This window comes from Mytilus edulis, chromosome 8, assembly GCF_963676685.1.
Source record: "Mytilus edulis chromosome 8, xbMytEdul2.2, whole genome shotgun sequence".
NCBI lineage: Eukaryota > Metazoa > Mollusca > Bivalvia > Mytilida > Mytilidae > Mytilus > Mytilus edulis.
In genome coordinates this window covers 29,831,274-29,855,237 of record NC_092351.1, presented here as the reverse complement: position 1 = coordinate 29,855,237, position 23,964 = coordinate 29,831,274, and the positions used below count along the sequence as shown (strand labels likewise).

The 23,964-nt window shown below is 31.2% G+C and overlaps 1 protein-coding gene across 1 annotated transcript; it reads right to left on the bottom strand.

Moving 5' to 3' along the window:
* Positions 1-10,133: 10,133 nt before the first annotated feature.
* On the bottom strand, positions 10,134-21,385 carry LOC139485311 (protocadherin-9-like). Its single transcript, XM_071269724.1, has 6 exons — positions 18,497-21,385; positions 14,352-14,492; positions 13,829-13,970; positions 11,288-11,634; positions 10,876-10,992; positions 10,134-10,429 (listed from the first exon to the last, which is right to left on the bottom strand). The coding sequence occupies exons 1-4, from the start codon at positions 21,128-21,130 to the stop codon at positions 11,315-11,317; spliced, it is 3,237 nt and encodes a 1,078-aa protein (XP_071125825.1). The 5' UTR covers positions 21,131-21,385; the 3' UTR covers positions 10,134-10,429; positions 10,876-10,992; positions 11,288-11,314.
* Positions 21,386-23,964: the final 2,579 nt, after the last annotated feature.

The following is a 23,964-nucleotide window of genomic DNA, read 5'->3' as shown; positions in this document are numbered from 1 at the left end:
ATTTCGGCTTTGAAGACTTTTGGTTTTGATGATTCCAGCATCACTAGTTATGTGTACTGAATCAGTTGGTCTTCAAACTTGGGCTGCTATAATTATTTATTAATTAGGTATTGCATTATGTCTTTTTTCAGAAGTTTGATAAATATTAATAATATAGTTATCGTACAAATTTTAATGTTTGATAAAAGAGGGACGAAAGATACCCGAGGATAAGTCAAACTCATATATCGAAAATTAAACTGACAACGCCATGGCTAAAAATGAAAAAGACAAACAGACAAACAATAGTTCACATGACACAAGATATAAAATTGCAGAATAAGCAACACGAACCCCACCAAAAACTGCGGATGATCTCAGGTGTTCAGGAAGGGTAAGCAGATCCTGCTCCACATGTGGCAACCGTCGTGTTGCTCATAAGTTGATAGAGTTAAATCAGCCTGAAAACTGGTTTCATAAATGTAAGTACTCACAACAAGTGTTCCCGAAATTGCTATGACGAAGGTTGGAGACCACAACTATTATAGCCTACATTTTGAAACGTAAATGTAATGTTATGTATAAGTAAGATCAGAAGTCCGAATAATTGATAGGGAACCCTTACAATGGACTATGAACCCTTGTGAAGGACGGAGATCCGAGTAATAGACTTCTGGTAAGATGTGTTGTATTGATGTCGAATATGCAAACCGATTTACCAAGAAGCAATTATGAAATCGTCAAATTTTATGTATAATGATTAATTGAGATATAAGATAATCACTACAACAATGACTTTAATAATCAGAAGAAATGTCCTAGTTTCATATACCCTCTTTTTTCTTTGCTTACAATCTCGCAATATTAGTTTTTATAAATGAAATAATAAAAATAATCATAATGCAGGATATTTATCTTCAACTTTACCTGTACCGTTATATCTGAGTGTAAAACGTTACATTGAACCGCCTACAATTGCCCATGTCACACAAAGTGTGTCTGGATGGACGAAAATGTCAATAGTTATATTCCTTTTTAAAAAAAATAGATGCGTTAAATTGTTCACTTAGAAGATTTTTTATTTAACTTTCACATTTGTCAACTTGTGGAACTCTTGATAAACGGAATCATTTGTAATAAGTTTTAAGTATGAATCACTGCACTCAATCACAAAATCTGATAGAGAGCTCCATTGCTTTCGTGTAATTGACGAAGGGTCTGCTAAAACAATATCCTAATATTGAAGAAGAAGAAGAAGAAGAAGAAGAAGAAGAAGAAGAAGAAGAAGAAGAAGAAGAAGAAGAAGAAGAAGAAGAAGAAGAAGAAGAAGAAGAAGAAGAAGAAGAAGAAGAAGAAGAAGAAGAAGAAGAAGAAGAAGAAGAAGAAGAAGAAGAAGAAGAAGAAGAAGAAGAAGAAGAAGAAGAAGAAGAAAAAAGAAGAAGAAGAAGAAGAAGAAGAAGAAGAAGATGCTTCCATAAAATGGGCTCACAAGCATCATAATATAATATCATTGTAATATTATTCTTTTACAAATATAATAAATAATACAGTATATATAGCAGGAGGCACCAATGAACGGTGATATATGGTATGATGGGTGCATATTAAAATGTGTATCGGGACATTAATGATATGGTTAGATATGTCTTGCGTACAGCTTGAACATACTAACTTACTTATCTTCTCCATCTCGAACGGAACATAATAATAAATGTTACAACAAGCTGTCATGTTCCCTGTTCTTTGCCACATGTTGATCTTGTTCCAAAGTGTATCCAATCTCTAGTAGCTCGGCTGCAACATTTCTCCTCCATGTGATACCCTGGTTTTGTCTTTCCTGTTGGTATCCAGTTGAGATCTTCTTTCTGTGTTCTTTTAATTGGAATTCCCAAAACGTATCCTAGACATCTAAATAAACTCAGCATAGATGCCAGGAGTAAATTATTTTTTTACGCCAGACGAGCGTTTCGTCTACAAAAGACTCATTAGTGATGCTCGAATCCAAAAAAGTTAAAAAGGCCAAATAAAGTACGAAGTTGAAGAGCATTGCAAACACTTCTTTGCTATATTTCATCGGCGATGTTCTTACATTCGCTTCTTTTGGCAAAAACAGTTTGTGTATTTTGCGTATAGGCAGTTGTAATGGAATGATTCTGACTTCTGTATGTCAGTTTTTTAAGATTCGCCAGCATTCTTATTCACACAACAGAACTGATTTAATATTATTAAATAATTTTTGCTGATTGTTAATGTTGATGGCTTATACATCCAGATGTGTTGTAGTTTTGCAACGTTAAATGTGCTTTTGAAAGTCTAAATTCGATATCTTTCTTGCCTTATCATCGATATTGAGTATGCTTCCGAGAGAAGGGAAATCGTAAACATTTTCTATTGGGTTGCCATTGGTGGTGATGGTGGTCGGGTCTTGCAATGAGGTTTTCATGAATATAACTTTAGATTTTGAGATGTTGATATTTAGACTTGTTTTCCTTGCATACATGTTTAAAATAGTGTGGTTGTTTTCTTTCTAATAGGCGTTTTTGAGTTGCCTTTATTATTAGAGTTGTCTCAATGTTGATATTTCTGCAGGGTCGTTTGCAATGTCTTGGTCTTCCAGTTGACGGACAAGAATTTCATTCTTTTGTATGGGTGCTTCGTTGGATCCAGTCTTTAATCATAAGAAATAGTATAGATGCATGGTTGCCTTACGTCAGATCTTACTTTGAAGGAATCGGTGGTGACATTACCTAGGATAATGCTTCACTCAAAACTTTGATAGAAGGATTTGATGACTGTTATTATCATGGTATTTTTGTTGTCAAAATAGTGCTGCTGGATCCTTTTTGGCATTCATATCTTAAATTACAAGGACAATATAGTGTCGTGGCACTTTGGAGGAGACAGTTTGTAATTGTACATAAAATTTATTCTTTGTTTATTCGTCAGCATTATTTGTTGGTGCATAGCATTGACTTTCAGAAATTTGAAATTAAACCTTTATGTCATATGGTGGTCATATATTGGTTCCCATTACCGGCTTAACAAAATGTTTGTTGCTTCTTTATTTATTATAATGACAACTCAATTATTGTGATTAGTATTTTGACCTGCATATAGTAGTGTGTGTCCAGTACTTGGTTTCGTTTTTCCAGACCCTGTCCAACGATATTCACTTACAAATAAATATCTATCCCATACGGCTGTATTGCTCTGGTAACTTGTCCAGTTTTTGACATTTCGAACTTGTACGTACATTCCAATGTCCAATTGGGAGCTTTCTTTTTGGCAAAAGAAGACTCGCATTCTTCTAGTTTTGCTGCGTATGCTTTCACTAGGAGCTGTCACACGTTCATCACGATCCTTTTCTTGAAATTGTCCTTGTTGTAGTTTCTGCAACTAGTTTGCACATACGGAATTTCATTTATGCATAAAAATCTAGGATCGACATCTTTCATCATAATCAATTTTATCCAGCATATGCTTATAAAAGCGTAGAAAAGTACGAAAATGTTTTTCATGACATTGCTGTATGAAATCATATATGAAGTACAGCAACTGATATATTATATGGATTACAGCTACTGATATCTTCTACGAAGTACAGCAACTGATATCTTCTACAAAGTACAGCAACTGATATCTTCTATAAAGAACAGCTACTGATTCTCCTATAAAGAGCAGCAACTGAAATATCCAATGAAGTACAACTACTGATATCTTATGAATAACAGCTACTGATACCTTCTATAAATAACAGCAACTGTTTTATTATATGAATAACAACAACTGATAAATTATATGAAGTACAGCAACTGATATATTATATGAAGAACAGCAACTGATATCCTCTATGAAATACAGCTATTGATATCTTCTATGAAAAACAGCTTCTAATATCTTCTATGAATAACAGCAACTGATATCTTCTATAAATAACAGCTACTGTTTTATTATATGAAGTACAGCAACTGATATGTTATATGAATAACAGCAAATGATATTCTCTATGAAATACAGCTACTGATATCTTCTATGAATAACAGCAACTGATATATTCTATGAATAACAGCAACTGATATCTTCTATGAATAACAGAAACTGATATCTTCTATGAATAACAGCAACTGATATCTTCTATGAATAACAGCTACTGATATTGTCTATGAATAGCAGCAACTGATATCTTATATGAATAACAGCTACTGACTTCTTTGAAGTACAGCTACTGACTTCTTTGAAGTACAGCTACGGATTGCTTCTATGAAGTATAGCAACTGATTGACATTTTATGTGAAGTACATTAACATGCGTCTTCTATGACGTACAGCTACTGATATCTTCTATACAGTACAACGGGTGATATCTTCAATGAATAACAGTTACTGTTTTCTTCTATGAAGTACAGCTATTTATACCTTCTATGAGGTACAGCAACTTATATCATCTATGAATACCAACAACTGATATATTATCTGAAGTACAGTAACTGATACCTTCTATAAATCACAGCAACTGATATCTTATATGAATAAAAGCTACTGACTTCTTAGAAGTACAGCTACGGATTGCTTATATGAAGTATAGCAGCTGATTGATATTTTATGTGAAGTACAGTTACTGGTGTCTTCTATACAGTACAACAGGTGATATATTCTATGAATAACAGCAAGTGACATCTTCTATGAATAACAGCTAATGACTTTTTAAAAGTACAGCTACCGATTGTTTCTATGAAGTATAGCATCTGATATTTTATATGAAGTATAGCATCTGATTGATAGGCTATGTAAAGTACAGCAACATGTGTCTTCTGTGAAAACAGCTACTGATATCTCCTATATACAGTACAACAAGTGATATCTCCTATGAATTATACCAATGGATATATTCTATGAAGCACAGGAAATTCACAGTACAACTGGTATTTTAGAATGTAGGACGTCATGAATTCATATCAGCAGATTAAATACTTTGGACTTGCCTTAAGTAACTTCAATTATTTTTTTATATGTGTTATGGTTTTCTTTGTAGCCTTGTTTTTGTTATCTATTAAACTGTTTCTTTAGCGTTGAATATTTATCCCTTTACTAATTTTTATATTAAGTCCTTTGTAAAAAAAACAAAAAAAACACTGGTTTAACCCTGCTTCATGTATTGTTAAAAGTTAGGAACCTTGTCAGTTGTTGTCTTATATTTTATCTTAGTCTTTCTTTTATTTTGATTTTTTGGTATTGATGGCAAATCTTTGAAATGTTCCGTTTAATTTCTTATTAACTTTTAAAATTTGACATATTCTATAAAATCTGTCTATTATTGAATATATAATTTGGATATCTCTGTCTATGAGGTCCTGTCTCGTGAATGTTTGCCCCATTTCTGGTTTTTAATACATAATGCACAAAATTCCAGATTGCAATCAGCTAGTGGATGTAATGTGAAAACTAAAAAGGGCATATAGAAGTTTAAATAATACCTTTTTTCTACCAGTTGTTTTAAAAACAAAGAATTATGATTCCAGACTTTTCGAATTATTTAGTTGTTTTGCTACTTCCCTACTGTATTTAATATAAATAGATTATGTACAAACTTCCCATATATAAAATTTTCAATCTGAATCGAACATTAAACTAACAATACTTTGTTTGTTTCGTTGTCTTTTTTCCTTTCGACAACGGCGGTGTCTCCAATTTAAGCACCATTAGCATTCATATAAGATGAATAATTTAGTAAATCTAATAGAAAAACGATTGATTGTACGAGAAATTCCGCCATAGGAAACCAATACTGTCTAGCTCTGTCAGGTAAAAAAAAGCATAATAACTATAAAATTACATTGGACGATACCCAAGGAACTATGACATTGAGGAGGATCCCAAACTCTAGGCCCCTTCCACAAATTACTGATTTCTAGTCTTACATTTTGACAACAACAGTTTTGCATTACTTTCAATTGTAAGAAGATATGTTTAATGATACTTGAATTAAATACTATTGCACATTATCAGTCTTATTTTTGTTTAAATTGTCACATTTGTTAATGCAATCTAGAATTGTAAACTTGAAAGGGCTCAGTTCTAAAACAAAAATGAACGAGTATTTGAAAATATGTGCCTCACATTTCTCGAGAAAATAGATAAAAAAAGTAAGTAGAAGACACCGAGAGGACAATATCAAAAGTTGAAGAAAACAGATAACAACAGAAAAAAAACGAAGGAACATGCATCAGTCCACAAGATTTTAAATGAAACGTATCCATACTCATTTATATCAATGAAAGTCTGCAGCTTTCATTAAATTATAATGGCAGCTGAAGAAATTTTCAATGAACTGACTTCAATATAACCTTTAAAAATTTTTAATCAAACCCTATATATATCAAGATATACTGAAAGGCAACGCAGACCCTGGGACGTCGTATCAACTGGGAGACACGAGGTACATAGGTGCGCATATGTAGCTGTTGCTAGAATTTTGGTACTTAAACTCGAAAAATTCATAATTGAAAAATTGAAGTCATCTGTCTTGTTGTATAGTTAGAGTTCTATATCAGACCGTTACTGTACTATCATTTGCTTTATTCTATCATATAATAGATGAACGTCAAGATATGAAGAAGGCTAACTGGTATCATTTATTTTAATATCAATATAGAAAGATGCAATCATAGTCAAAGTCATCAAACCTTAAATTATCCTATCAGACATCATCATTTTCTATAAGTGGCAAATATTTCATGCACGTTTAGACGATTTTAGACGATTTTAATCATTGTATGGTGTTTAGTCAGTTTATAACTTTTCAACGTATACAGTGCCCATCCATTTATAGACTTGTGTATTTTGTTAGAAATAATATATTTGCAACTAATGTGTATATACATACAGTTAAGACATCATATTACGAAAAAAATGATAATCATGTATAACGATCTTTCATATTTAAAAAGAAAGTTTGAAATACATCATCGTTACAATAAAATAACGCATCATTTATCATATTCCACGGTATATAATACATCATTTATGAAATACTGTAATAGAGGCATGCGACAAAGCGAGCCAAAATCTTTCAAATAAGATAGACAAAATACAGTGCTTTCTTTTTTTTTTTTTTGGTTTGCATATTTGGACATTGTTAAAATCATCAAGTTTTACAAGAATATTAAGTCTAAGACACACAATAACTCGAAACATCTTTTAAAGATTGCATTATCAAATAATCCAGTACAAATGTTCCAAAAAGTAAACAATTAACCCCAATTCATTACTATCTATTTGAATACTAGATATTTTACATGCAAAGAGTGTAGGGTTCACCGGTAATTATATGATTTAATTACATAAAACGGTAACTCTGAAAACATCGTGGGGCATCTTTAAATGTAGATCATATTTTCAAAATTTAAATGAGAATTTCTTAAAATTTAAATTCTTACAATTGCAGAGTAATGACAATAGAACATGTACGAGCAATTTTGTGTCACATGATATGATGGAGTTATCTCCTCATTATCATTAATGATGGTAGATCACATTTCATTGGACAAACAAATTAAGAGATAGTGTTACTTTTCATTACCTGACGTAATCTATTAAATGATTCGGTTCCATTATACATAAATGTAATCTGTAATATACACTTACTCAAATTATACTGATAATCTTCGAGAAAATTATCATTTCATAACAATACGTTTATGCTAGAAAGAAATGAGTTTTACAATTTTACAGTTAACTATTTTCTGTTCTTTTAACATTTAATTCGAAATCTTTTTTTAAATGAGAGGTTTCCAGCTGTTTCTTTATTTCATACTAAAAGAGAGATGAAAGATACCAGAGGGATAGTCAAACTCATAAATCGAAAATAAACTGACAACGCAATGGCTAAAAATGAAAAAGACAAACAGACAAATAATAGTACACAAGATACAACATAGAAAACTAAAGAATAAGCAACAAGAACCCCACCAAAAACTAGGGGTGATCTCAGGTGCTCCGGAAGGGGTAAGCAGACCCTGCTCCATATGTGGTACCCGTCGTGTTGCTCATGTTATAACAAATAAAACGTTGCATGCGGTTTTGTTTTTGTTTTTGTTTTGTTGATACATTAGTTAAATGTGTGATCATGTATGTTCGACTTCCAATGAGAAACTATTTATTAAAAATGGGCATAGATTGGATGTAAATTATCTATGAAGGTTTTAATTTTACTATTAAACATTACAACAATGTCATTACTCAAGCTTTCTATATCAGTCACCAAATATATTGTGAAATGATGCATGTTTTTTTCTCTTTATTTCACTTCTAATCTTGCCCAGTTCAGTTTTCAATAAAGCATGCTATTAGTACATTTGTATCGACAAAGTGAGAAATCGAAAGAACAGAAATTCCAGAGCTTTTAGTATTTACGAATTAATATGAAAAACAGCCAAAAGATATCTCGTTTTTGATCTCTTTGATTTTTTGTCAAATATTAAAGTGTACATGTTTGTCAGTAGATCAATAAAATGCAACAATTTGTTTCGTTTGATCTTTACATAAATCGCTTTGAAAAGCTGTTTCATTTTATAGACGTCAATAGTTTTCTTGATTAGAATATAGCTGCATTAACATATATATGTGCTTTGTATTATTTTCGTGTTTCACCACTTTTTTTCTGTAATAGGCAATTGTATTTTAAGATATTTAAATAGTTATTGTAAAATCATATTTTTGTTTAATTCAATCAACCCGAGACGGTATTTGATGAAGATTTCACCACACGATTTCAGATTTGTCTTTCCTTATTCATTAAACTGTCCTTACTCCCTTTTTTAAACTGTTAATTTGTTTAACAACAATACAAACACAATCAATTGCAGAATGTGAAAACTATCACCACTATGTACTTGTTATAAGTTTAAAGCAATGTGATGGGTGCCATTATTTGATAACAATTGCTAATGTACCATTACCGAACAACTGACCGTATTCCCCCAGTTATTTTTGTATTTCTAGGTAATAAGTTTTCAGTGTGAGGAACCTTTCTATTTACAAAGAGGTGTGTTTTACTACTAAAAGCGAACACGCACAATATCGAGCACTATATCGGTTGTTGGAAAAAAGGCAGATCAACTTGCACTTTACTTCAGTGTTGAACTATTCCGTTCTCTTTTTAAAACCGCCCTTTTTTCAGTTGTTATTTTCTTTGAATTATCTGTCAATAACTGCGAGTACTCTATTCTAGCTTGATTTTGGATTGTACAAGTACGAGTCCACGTTCATTTAGTGTTTTTGTTAGTTGTATTTCTCTGTATATCCATCTGAAGAGTTCAGCCCTTTTGCAGGTAATTTTGATAATTTGTTCTATATGTTGTACTAAAACACCTCTGTCCCAGGTTAGGGAGGGTTGAGCGCCTACAAACATGTTTAACCCCGCCATTCTTTATATGCATATCCCAAGTCCAGAGCCTGAAGCTCAGTGGTTGTCGTTGGTTCATGTCTGTCATATTTGTTTTTCGTAAACTGTTTTGTGGTAAATATGGCCGTTATAGTTGTGAAATGTTTCATATTTTTCATGTCAGGGACTTTTATATCCGATCACACGGTATGAAATTTTCTTATTGTTGAAGGCCGTATGGTTGAAATAATTGCTTAGTCACTTCATTTGAACATTGTTTGGATAGTTGTCTCATTTGCAATCATACCACATCTCCTTATTTTTATACTGAACATGAATGAAATATTTGCTACTGGGCATTTAGCAGCCAACGATCTATCAACCAACCATTGTATAAACTAAATTCACACATCATTAACATTTATGAGTTTGACTGTCCCTCTGGAATCTTTCGCCCCTTCATTTTAAAGTGAATGAATTCTATATGCATATTTATAAAAACCTGCCTTCAAATTTCGAGTCATATAAAATAGATAGACGGGCGAAACATATTTAAAATTGTCCAAAAATAAACCTCTCCTGGAAGAGGTTGTGACAATTTTGAACAAGTCATCTCTGTTTAATATTATACATGAAGATGTAATTTATGTGTCATTTTTCTTGATATGTATGCAAGTGTACTTAGAAATTACAGTTGCTTGTACTAAACATCAGTATGTTGTTACATACATGACCATGTTGTATTGTAAGGAAATAGAAACTGAACACGAGAAAACAATTATATCTTTTAATTCTGTACTGATTTCATCAGTAAAAAACATGTACATATCACAATGAACATGTTTGGTCATATATTTATATATATATAAACCAATATTTATTTGGGACTATTATGATATATTTCAATTATGAACACATATATTATTTCATATTGCACTGACATATTTGGCACACAAATTTTCACATATAAAAAATGTCTTTTCAATCCACGTTCGACAAGTTTTATACAAAGCTTTTAACATGATCTGTTTCTGCAGCTGTTTCATCCTTTGTCTTTCTGATTAAAAATCTAAAATGAAAAAAATCAATAAAAAATAAGATTTTATATAAAAACCATAGACCAAAGATAAAATTGTCATTTCATGTTAGAAAAATCAATATAAAATACAAATAAAGCTTCTATGATATGTTTGTATTGAATATCTTTAAGTTTTGTTTGGTAGCTGTAGTAGTAAATAAATTCATTGTCAAGATCATTTTAATCAAAATTACCAATAACATCATATGCTTCTATTACATTACTTAGTTAAAAAATAAATGTGATTACGATTAAAAATACTATAGTAAATGCAACACAATACAAGAAATGATTTTCGCAAATTTGCGATAATAGTCAATGACACGTAGATTTTCCTGTTATACTTTTTTTTTAATTGGTTAGAGCAGAATTTGGAAACTATTAAAACATAAATAATACGCTTTCGTATAAAATATTGAACATAGAAATTTACCTACCAGCTTTCTTCGTTTTATCTCGACTTAAAGTTGAAACAGTCTCGTTTCCATTCATGACGTCGAACGTATTATATTTTGGTTATAGCACTATCAGTTTGGAGGCATCTGAAGCTGGTACTGCAAAAAAAACCCAAAAAAGAAATATTAAATTTAAGTACAAGAATGTAAAATTTAAATAGCCGATGCTTGTTTAGATGAGCTTATATTTTTTGGCATCGTTGATTTTACTTTCCACACATAAAATTACTAATAATTTTTACAAGTTAAACAAGTACCAAATATATCTTTATTGCTGATTATTAGTCTAAATTGGTTTCCTGTAAAAAGTATCATAGCGGTCACTAACAAAAGACACCATGCTTTGCTCTCTATTTTTGTCAAGTTAAGTTAAAAGTATAGTAAACATATTTACCTTCGTTTCCTCCCGCCAAGGACTTTATCATACAATGCATTGTCTACTGGGCCGAACCATATCTACATATTCATCATCGTCATCTATGACGTAACTTCCGGATGTTGTAGTACTGTCGTCATGACCACTTGTCATAGAAGTATTCCGAGAAATTCCTTTTGGATATATTCCTTTTGCACTATTTTCATAATTAAAAAAGTTGTCAGACGACATAGTCAGATTTTTGAAATTTGGTTGTTGGTAAAAATTTGAACAGTTCGTTGTTGTGCAGATGGCCTGTTCTCGACCACGTGGGCTGGATTGGTAAAATGGCGAGAAATTTCTGTGTTGATTTTGCTTCAATTGTTCTGTAAATAATTAACATAGAAAGAAATTAATCAACAGAAAAATACAATGAAAAACAAGATAATAAAATTGGAAATAACAGGTGTTGCTAGTCATTCACTGCATTACTGACAACATCAAAAGATTCATTTCTTTGAGATTTAAATATTTGAAGGTATATATTGTTTATTTTATTATCCACAGGTATACCACAGAAACCTGAAACTGTAAGACAATCCTGGTGACAATATTGACAAATACGATCTCTCTAATCTATAGTGTTAAAACGATTTTTAATGTACCATTTTGTTGTCCACTCATATTTCCGTCTCACTATATTGTTTTCTAATGTGTTGGTCCAATATATGAAATACTAGAATTCAATGGTAACCCTTAGCAGTAGATATTTTAACAAGATGCGAAATTTACTGTCCTGTTGTTTGAATCATTTTATTGTTAAAATGATTCATAGAACTTCTTTTCATTAATTTTGTGGGAATTTTTTGCGAGGGTTGTTTAAAATATTTTAAAAAAAAAAGACTGTTTTCTTTAAATGATTATTCAACAAAAAATTCATGTGTCACCGAAAGTATCCATTTATAATAGGAAAGGAGTTTTTTTTTCTAGCAGACTTTTTAAACATACTTTTAATAATTTGGAAAATATCGTTATTTTACGTATCAAAGATGTGGGATATCACAAGCTTACAAATTTGTCACCTCTAAAAAAATTACAAGCTGTATGTTTATCACTCAAAAGTTATTTGAAGTTACCAAATAGACAATTAAGACCATGAACACATCGTGAATAAAAAAAAAGAGAAAAAGACACAAAACACAAAAACTCCACAAAATAGATTATGAATGTAAACTATCATTAAAAATCGATATATACTCCTACATTTTGGAAAGGAAAAGTAGTCAAAATATTGTGATTAAGTCATACATGTACTTGTATATTTTGACAGAAAATGTGTGATTAAGGAAGACAGTGGCGGTATAGAGACATCCATCATGTTATTGGTTGTAACCGATCCATCAATATGCCGTGGCTAGATTGTTCCTATCCTAGACACCCAGCTGCTAGGTTTAGATTTCATAATTAATTTGCTGTGGTCTCGTCGTACCCGATACATTAAAATACCCATAATGTGGGAAGAATTGTAAACACGATTTAGGAAATTTTTCAAATACTTAAATTGAGAAAATAATTATTGTTCGAAGAATTTTATATATTTTTGGTACATTGCTCCACATCGATCTTTTTTTTTTTTAATTTGTAAATAAAAATTGTGACAATAATTTTACTTTATTAGTCGCTCATTTATTGAAAGTCTATTGTATATTAAAGTGGCAAAAATTTCTTTCACATTATATTTTGTTCATATTTTAATTTTTTATGGTCTTTGTAAACCCTACAGATACATACTATGTAAATCAAAAACATATTATAGTTGAAGCAGTTTTAGGCTTAAAATATTTGTCGGACAGGAGCATAAATCATGAATGTCAATGTGCATATAATGACTGGCTGTACAACATAATTTAGTTCTGATTTTATCCATAATGACCAATGATATATATGTTATATAATTTATGTCCATCTATTATTACACTGATACCCCTAAGCCATCATATTTTTGATAAATTATGACATTGGACGGTCATGAGGTCGTGTATCTACCAAAATATTTGTAGTGAACCGTGTATCACACTTGTATCTTAAATAAATATTTATTATTGGAATGTAAGTCATTGTTTCAAGGTCCGACGGTAATTTTTAGTGTGAATAAAAATAAACTATGATACAACTATTAAAAAGAAAGCAACAACGAAAAATTATAATAGAGAAAATTTATAGACGTCAGCATTAGTTTTTTTTTTAAATTTGAAGAATTTTGACAATTCTGGGACAACCCTTTTTATATCAGAATACTTGTGATGTAATCATACATCCAATAATACTGCTCCTTTTATATCCTTTTACACTACTTTTGTTGTATTTAAACATCCTTGTTACAATGTTTCCCATGTCTTCCAACTTAAATATGACAAACTTTCCTATTAACGTTTTGCTTTGAGCGTCAATCTATACAAGTTAATATAGAAACGTTCCTCGAAAACATCCATGATTGATAATACAACTTGTAAATTACTAAAAGGAGTTGGTACTTATAATCAACAAACAGCAGTTTACACACAGAAAAACGAAACTTACCGAAATCTGTGGAATAAGATAACACTGTACTGGTATTGAGGTCCTCATGTTCACTGGTTCCCCGTCCGCTGTCACTAGTAGTAACTTCTGCTGACAAGTCGCTGTTGTCGTCACCATCAACCTTCTTTAAATTTGCTTTTGACTGTAAAAACAAAAATTATGTTTTAATTGACAAAATCGTATAAATTATTTTACACTTCTTTGCAGTTAAACTGAATTGAAAAAGTACCAATTCTTTAGCCTGTTTTCTATGTTGAATTCATCATGAATTGTTAAGTGCTATGCTGTTTGAGTTTTGCTCATTGTTGGTGGCCGTATGGAAACTCGTTAATATATAGTTGCCTAAGATACTATAGTGACAACAAGAAACAAGCTACAGAGTATAAAAGGTATTTACCAGTATATTGATAGGTTTCCTATTCTTGTGTTGTACAGGCTACAGAGTATAAAAGGTATTTACCAGTATATTAATAGGTTTCCTGTTCTTGTGTTGTACAAGCTACAGAGTATAAAAGCTATTTACCAGTATATTGGTAGGTTTCCTATTTTTGTGTTGTGTTTCCAGTAACTGTTGCTGCAGCTGTAAAGATGACAACTGGTTTTTGTTTCTATCAACTAACTGTTTACCATGGAGATCTATTGCTGGATACAAACTCAGTGACGACTGAAATAAATAAACTCACATTTTACATTTTGATTATTTTTATATTTCATCATTTATAAATTTCAAAGTATTTTATAAAAATTGAAATTGCAAGAGATGGTAGTGTCATATCTCCAATATTTATATTTATTTTTTTCTTATTTTTTTTCTTGTTTATTGTTCCAATATTTCTGATCATGTAAGTAAAATGAAAGTCAATATAATACTTCCATGGTTTGGTCTTATGAAAGGTTTCAGTAGGTGGACTGATTCGTGGTTGAACCGACTTGAACACGTACAATTTTTAATATATCAACAGAACATGGTATGAAATATTTTGACATATGTCTAGCTCGATAAATCCTATATTATCACTGATAATAATCCACTTAAATAGAAATTTAAATCAACTTTATCAAAATGATATCATCTCGTGTCAACTTCAAATCGTCAAAATCACAAACATGCAACCCTAGATATTTTGACTCATAAAATAATTTGTCTTTACAAACTTTTATAGACCTTAAATACACGACTTGTTTAACCTCTAAAAGGGATGATGAATAAAACTACTCTAAGTCAAGATATAGTTTCCGTGGTCTTTTTCTTATCTGGTGTTTTGCTTTGTTTATGAAATGTGGTTCAGAGAACGAATTGCATATCATTGCATCTAAGGTTGATAACTTGATGAAAAGGTGAGAATACTACCTGTTTCACACCTGATTATAAAATCTTGTGTTATCTCAAAATATTTTTTAAAGAATTATAATGAATTGCAAAAGATTTGTAAAATGTAACGGTTTAAATAATAATTTTAATTGTAAGGTATATCGTGGCTCGCCTATCAGTTTTCGCATCTTGTTATTATTTTGTTCACAAAGACGTATTGTGTATATATAAACACTATTTGTTGATTTTTAATGTATTTGTGAAACATTTCTTCATGTCCCAGAATATTTAAATGAACACTCAGGTTCTCATCAAATTTGGCTTAAGAATGTTTTAAGATTTTCTACCGATTACAAGCTGTTGTTTTAGTCACTGTAATGTCCCGGACGAGATGTTTTGTTTTGAGTATTATAGCGACAGATAGAAGATAGTCTTTGGTTTCAAAAAGGTTATCTAACAAATAAAGAAACACCATCAGCTTAAACGTGTTGTTGAAATGACCTCACAAGTTACAATTTATAAAGATGTCCCTTTATGTTAACAAATGAGATTTTAAAGGAAATGTAAACAAATTCGAAACTGTACTCAATTCAAATTGTAACTTTGTATTCTTTTTTTTTTAAATAGCAAAACTACCTAAAACCTGATGTCACCTATATGAAATCATGTGGTTTCTTTCAAATTATATTGTATTTTAAAATAAAAAAACGTAATATTTTATTTTCCAAATTTTGATTTTAGAAGATATGATCTTGTAGGACAAGATGTTTTTGTACATTTTATATCTTATTGTAATACACTACTTAATTTTACACGCTGAATCTAATATCAAACATAGCCGCGAGCAAAATGTCCATCATTTTTAAGTTATTAAAGGTTTTAAAGTTTTTCAATCTTATCTTACATCAATATATGCACAATTGAGAAAATATAAACTTTTTGTAACCATTTTATGTATTATTTATGAATCATATATTAAGCGATTTCCGCTGAATTTTAATGTGCTTTCAGAGGATTATCTTTTATGTTATTACTACAAATGGCAGTAAATTATGATTTTAATAGCAATAGTTACAAATTTCATTTGGAAATGACTTTAAATTTCCATATATATAGTCAAAATATTTTTATAAGATAAAATTTGTTTTTAGTTATGCCACTCAGCTGGTTACACAAACATTAAGGGTTAAAATTAATCTACGTTGGCATAAGTTTATATATCTAATATACTTCTCAATTCAAGGATTTCAAAATTTCGATTTTTGTTTTCATTACAAATGAAAAGCCGATTTTAATTTAAACACATAAGCCTTTTTTGCTATGTTAACCTATTTCTTTTTAATAAGATATTTTTTATTATATTACACGTTTTAATTCATTTCCTATTTTCTAATGAATTATTAAGTGTTTGTTGTTGTTTTCTATCCGCACAAGTAAAGATGCATTAGAACGGAAATAATTAGTGCTAAATTTAAAAATTTGCCACAAAATAGAATGTTAAAGAATTACTCGTTTCAGACTACGTTTGACTGGAAATTAAATGGTTAGTTTGCGTGCAACATCCCATTTGTAATAACACCAAGCTCGGGACATCTACTCAGGGTACTAAACATTTATGTATGAAAAGGAACATTGAAAACTACACCCCGGGTTCAACACTGAAGAAGACTTCCCTACACAGCATCTTGTCCAGAGAAAGGAGGGATGATCATGGGGTGGTCATTAGAACTGCTCCTAAACCAATTGAAAGACCAAATACACAAGTTTAAGGACCAATTTATTGCGATTTACACCTTTAATAAATGAAACTAATTAAAACTTGACAGATGTCAATTCCATTCTAACTTTCTTTTATCTTTTGACAGTCATTTTATTCCACATTTAATGGAAACATAATAGTTAAATTGTTCGCTTTAATAATTAGCTCAAAATTACTATGAGTCATGGTATATACTTTTTTATTTATCCATATGTATTGCTTGGACAATATCTGGATTTAAAAATATCCAATTATACTATTTAATGAGAGAAATTTGTAATTGCTTACAATTTATGTTATTGGGTGATAAAACTTTTGTTGGGTGGATGTATCAGTTTACTATTGGTATGCACAGGTTAATTAATGTCAGTTAGTTTATGATACATACTTTTATATCAGTGTCCGTCTCATTTGACATTCAAATATTTGATAAATAAAAAATGTGATGTAGGTATATGTCAATGAGACAGCAATCAAACGACACAATTAACCAGTAGTAATCTGTATATTCCTAAAGAGTTATTATTATCATACAATAACTAAACCTATGTTGATATTTAAAAAAAAAAAAGAACATAGCTGCAAAAGACTTTTTTTTCGTTAAACGGAATTTGTAACCATTTAAATTTCAGTCGGTCAGTTTTTATCAGAAATGAGCTTCATTTTTAAAATAATTCACCAAAAGTGTCTTTTACTAATTTTCTTCAAACAAATTTCAACAATCCATAGCATAAAAGGGAGTTGATATTACTTGCTAACTGCATAGTAGTATTTTCAAATTCAAAGCGGACTGAGTGTAATAATGTAAAAATTCAGCCTGGAGATCAAACACAAGAAGTCAAAAGAAAAAAACAAATTCGAAGGACACAGATAAAAGGTCAAGTGAAATTGATTAAGAATCGCTTTCATTTGTATAATTCACCTTGCTTTATCAAGGTATATATATCTGATCACACACTGATAGAAAATGATTATTTTTGACACGGCTTAGTCAGTGATCTGACCCTCTGGCTTTATAATGTGGTCAACATAACATAAAATAAAATTTGTACTTGGATATATTTCAAAGTTTTCCTCTATTAAAGGAGCATAAAGCACTAAAATGAATGTAAAATGTCCATCTTAATGATTTCTATAAACTCTTGATATACACATACTTTTGTGGCGAACTTTAAACGAGAATGAAGAGAAATTTATTAGTTTTTGTGTCAAATTTCAACGTTTCATTCAAACTTTATACCGATTAATTGAATTTTTATTCATTGAAAAGACCATTTTGTTTATTTGACCACAGAAAAGACTATGGCATCTTCTCTATAAATCAAGTTTAAAATGTTGATAAGATGTTAAACCCTAACAAGAAGAAATGTTCCGGATACAATAAACATTAGACTTTGCCTAAGCTGAATAATGTAAATTGACATAGCAAGGATCCAGCTGTGGTCATTTGTCTTGTAATGGACTATACTATAATTACGTTGACAACGGCCATATACAAAACAAAGGGCCTTTAGCTAAAGAAAAATGTTGATGGTTTCATGTTAAATAAAGTTGTTTTATATTTTGAAAGTAAATGAACAAAATTATCCATTCTCACCTCAATTGGCAATGTGTTCCTAGTAAGTTCTGGATACAAGCGACCATTATCATCACTGTCTACTGAACCGTTTGGTATCTGGTCAAAATTGTTCATAGTGTTGGAGAAACTGACTTTTTTCTGTGTGTCTTTATCCCCATCTGTATCGTCCTTATGTGAATCTAAATATTTCTGACGGAGTCGGTCTGCTCGTTTGATCAGACAAATTGTCAAAATTATTACGACCGCAATTACAACAGTGACACAAGATATTGCAATTACTATTAGGAAATACTGTCGGCCGTCTTCTGTGTCGTCATTAGCGGTAAGTCCACCTAATTCTTGAGTAGTAATTACAAAGTTTATGACTTGTTCGGCGATCATTGGAGGTGTTCCGGCGTCTTGTGCTGTTATAGTTATGGTATATCTTCCAGCCTCGTGCACTGATAACTGCCTGACGATAGTTATACGACCGGATAGACTGTTTATTTGAAACATACCTGAATATGTTTTCTCTTTGAAAAAATAAGTAACACGTGCATTGGTGTCGTCGTCGGCATCAGTTGTTGCGACGGTTGCGATGACTGTGTGTTGCTGTGTTTGGTATGATATGCTGACTGTATTATTATTTCCGTTTGGAAATTTGAATACTGGTTTATTGTCATTTGTATCAAGAACATTAACTGTAATATCAGTAATATTACTTTTTGGTACTTTACCGTGATCTTCTACTATTATTTGAAAATGGAAAGTGCTTATGTTTTCTCTGTCCAATGGCTCTGTTGTCTGAATAGTACCATTGGGTTGAACTATAAACGGTACAGAATGATTCGGCACTAGTCTGAAAGTCAGTCTTTTATTTTCACCTTCGTCACCATCCGTAGCTTGTATAATTCCAATAGAAGTATAAGCTGCATAATTTTCAGGGACAGAAAAGACGGGGTGTGCTTCGACGAATTGTGGAACTTTGTCATTATCATCCGAAACTGTGACAACAACTTCAGCGCTTCCGGTTAAGTTAGGTGAACCAGCATCGGTAGCAAAAACTGTGAAAGTAAGTTTCTCTGTTGATTCGCGGTCAAGAATTGACAAGACAGATATCTGACCAGTCAATGAATCAATGTGAAATTCGTACCTAGCCACAGATGACATGCTGTATGTCAGTTCAGCATTTTTACCAGAGTCGAAGTCGTTGGCAGACACTTTCAAAAGTGCTGTTCCTCTTTTGTTATTTTCTTGAATGCTGACTGTATACGTATCCTTGGTGAACTTTGGTTTGTTGTCATTTTCATCTAGGACTTTCACTATGAATTCTGCTGTTGAAGTCATAGCTTGCACACCTTTGTCATGACAGCTTACTAAAACTTGATGTTCTGGCTTAGTCTCCCTGTTCAGAGGACTTTTTATAACCACTTTATATTCGTGTACATCGAACCTTTGGAGTTTAAACACGTCACTAGATGAAGAACATTCTACTATTCCGTTCAAACCATTATCAGGATCAAACACTGTAATGTGAGCGACAGCAGTATCAAGATTGGCATCCTCAGAAATTTCGGCAAAGTCTGCATTCGACAAGAGATTTATATTTATTTGTGGTGGATTATTATGAACATCATTAACATGGAGGTACACATTAACCTGTGATTTTCTTGCTTGCTGACCTCTGTCAATTGCTTCAACAACTATAGTATAATATTCCTTCGACTCATAAATTAAAGAAGCCACAACTTTCAAATTTCCAGTATTTTGATCAATATCGAATAGTTCCAAATTTTTCTTCTCTTGTCTTGGACTAAGTTCGTAAAACACTTCACCATTGACCCCCAAATCTGAGTCTGAAGCCGAAACGTTTAGAAATGAAGAGTTAACTTGATGATCTTCGTTGATAGTTACGTTGTACATAGTTTGGGAAAATGTTGGGGAGTTGTCATTGATATCTGTAACAGTGATTGTCACTTGTATTGAACCGAACTTTTTAGGTGTTCCTCCATCTTCAGCAATAATTCTTAAATTATAAAAACTTTTGTCCTCTCTATTTAGAGATTTGATTAAAATCAGTTTGACATTTGTCGTGCCATCAACGTTCTTTGTGAAGTTTACTTTGAATGGTGAGGTTCCAGTAGGATCTTCAATTCGGTAGGTCTGTACACCCAATATTCCGTAATCTTGGTCCTCGGCGCCCTGATCAGAGATGTGAATGGACGTACCGACTAGAGCCCCTTCTGAAATATCACTACTGATACTTGATACTGAAAATGTAGGACTGTGATCGTTTACGTCGATAAGATGAACCGAAACTTTGATTTTCTGATAAAAACTAACTTTCGTACCTTTAGCAATGACTTCTAAACCAAGGATGCAGACTGCCTGGTATGGACAGATGGTCTCACGGTCAAGTTTCTGGGCTGTGTACAAAGAACTTTGTCTCTCGTTGATATGGAATAAGTCCTCATATTTGTTATCCGTTTTGATAAAGCTAAATGTCACATCACTGGCATCATTTGTAGGAATACTAAGATTGGCATCAGTTTTAACATCTCCAATAAACGTGTCCTTATTTTGTTCCTCTAGAAGATTGTATGAAAGATCTTGGCATTGCACACACAATAAAAATGTCACCAGTAAACAAAACGATGCCGAAACAGAAGCCATGTTTCTTTCTCTCCTTCAGCACTTTAATCCTTGGTTTTTCCTGAAACTGAATAATTACAGAATTGTCAAATCATATTTCGAAAAAAAAATAATGTAATTTCCTGTTTTGTCGCTAGAATGTCATCGGCTATTTGCTTTTAAACACTTTCTAAATTTTCGCAAGTTATTTTTGATCTGTACATCTGCATTATAATATTGCTTACACTAGTTTATACAAATACATCTGTTTACCGTATATAAAAACTATAAGAGACTACTAACATACAGTATTTACACCTGAGATTACATACCTTCGCCCCGCCTACTTGAATTCCAACCAATGAAAAGTGATATATTTAGGAAAATGACAGACTCGATCAGGCAGATGATTTGAAATAAATGTAGTTCTTCTGCATGTGTAAATAGCTAGCGGAAATATTGAGTGAAGATTTGGGGATATTTAAAATATGAATAGCCGATTAATTTATATTTTATTTCTTTATTGATGCATTGAAGTAATATCAACTGTTCAATATACTTAACGAATTCAACACTTTCTGTAACTTTGAAGTTGAGATGCAAAATTAAAAGCAATAGACAACAGTTCAGTTTATATTTCTTGAGAATATTCGATGAATCGTAAAATTGACTGGTAAAACGGATTTTATTAATAAAATCACAAGGTGAACAAACAAATATTTTTCTTGAGAAAAAGAAATTTCGGAAACATTTCTAATAAAGATCAATTATTGCCTTTTGAAAAATCAAAGCATTATTTCGTTTTTTCTTAATAATAAATATTCACATAAACTGTAAAGTAATTGGACACTTGTTGCTCAAATATGCTTGTAACTGCAATAAAAGGGAACGGTCTAAACATTGTCACTTGGTGCATTGATAAATTATATTAAGTTCATTTACAAGTCATTGTAGATGTTTTTAATAAATTTTGAAAGATTTGTCTCCAGTCTTTTTTTATTTATAAAATTTATTACTGTCACATTTTGTGTACACAAAACTTTATAGGTATGACTACAATATACACAAATTTAGCGATAGTAAGTTTGTGGATATTTATTTGTTTTCTTTTTAAATTCGCCCAGGAAATCGAATTTATTGAAATACATAGCCAAGAGATCAATATTTAATGATAAGATAAATTGAGGATTTCTGAGGACACTATAATTAAGGAAAACCAACAGTGCCATCCGTTTTTCGTAAATCTTTCTTTTGAAATTTAGAAGACCACATGAAATTTTTAATCAAATTTCTTTACGGGGAATTATCCATACCGATAACGTAAGATTTACGTGAAAGATGAAATTCAATTTGTCAGAGTTTTAGGATATCAAAGCTTCGGAATGGATTAGACTTTCTCTGAACCAGATAAGATTTGTTTTACACCTGGCAATAAGGCTTCAATCACACAGATAAAAAGACTTTCACTTTTGGTCCAATTCGATCTTAATACCCATCAAATTGTGCATTAATAGGTAATTTATTTTTCTAAACTCCCGGTAATCTTTCAAAGATGAGAACCGCCATATTTCATGTTGTAAAGGACAGCAACGTACCATATTCCAATGCATACCAGCGTTGGTGGATTAGAAGCAATGTAGTCTAATCCATGTTAGAAGGATTCTGTCCATTATAGGAGACTAAAGCATTCACATAACAACTTCGCTCACTGTATCGTCGCAAAAGCTCTTATTTTTATCTCGACAAAGTAATCACTTTGTTTTTATAAATAAAAGTCAATTTTAACACTTAATAGACCAAACATCGAGACTAACACTACTCCTTAGATCAAAAATCTAACTGTATTGGTCAATTTGTAAGAGAAAAACTGACGGCTGTAAGTGCTTTCTGGTATTTTCAAAGTTTAATCTTAATACCGTATGAGTTGTCATGTTTACCTATCTTAAAAATTACAGATATAGAAAATTTTTGTATATATAACACCAAATTGTAAAATACCTTGTTTGTAGAAATTCAAAGATTATTGTGAATTTAAGAAATTGTAAAATCCTTCTTTAAGATGTTTGTTTATGGCAAACAATATTGTCATACAAAACCGTTACTGCCATTTTATTGCAATTTATATAAAACATTTTTAAACGAATTTGAAAATATTGTAAATAGATATAAACGAAACGAAGCCCTAATTGACAAAATAGTGAATGCATATGTATCTTTTTTCATTCAGTTTTCAAAAGAATGTAAATTGTTTTCAAACACTTGCAATTTTAATGCTACAATTTCAAACAGTTTAAGAAGTAATATCTACTTTGATATTTACACAACATTAAAGTATTAAAACATACCTTTTAGACTGATAGAAAGCGAGTAATGATCATGACAGTCAATATTTGGTATCTAGCTGAGATTTCTTTACACTTTTTGTGAAAAATTCCAAAAACATACAATGAAATAAGTGTCAGTTTCCTATAGTATTATTTTAATATTTAAACAACTATTCTATTCTTTACTTGTACCCCTCAAACAATCAACTGTCAGTTTTCATGTCCTGGGTCTCAATTTATTTCTCTATAAATACAGATTAAATTGCCTCCATGAATGGAGTAAATAAAACATGACTGCGGGCACTGAGCTTGACCACTCCCATTGGTCAAAATCAATCAATTCATTTAATGTTATAATCGTTCCTGATATATATCAGATTAATCAATTAACTAAATAACTTGTATTTAGATTATTAATCATATCTAGTTTCTAGATCTGCATTGCAAGGGACCAGATGAACCTGGTTGCAGGGTTAAAGGGCAATAAAGGTGTTCTGGTGATTATAATAATCCATTAATTATTATATAAATATGTTATCTTTTGGATTAGAA

Bases quoted from the DNA above. Each gene is read 5' to 3' on its own strand.
- LOC139485311 (XM_071269724.1), bottom strand. From the start codon at position 21,130: ATGGCTTCTGTTTCGGCATCGTTTTGTTTACTGGTGACATTTTTATTG. The intron at 14,493-18,496 runs GTGAGAATGGAT...TATTTATTTCAG, and splicing joins GGAACACATTGCCAATTGAG to TCGTCACTGAGTTTGTATCC. The intron at 13,971-14,351 runs GTAAATAGCTTT...TTGTTTTTACAG, and splicing joins GGAAACCTACCAATATACTG to TCAAAAGCAAATTTAAAGAA.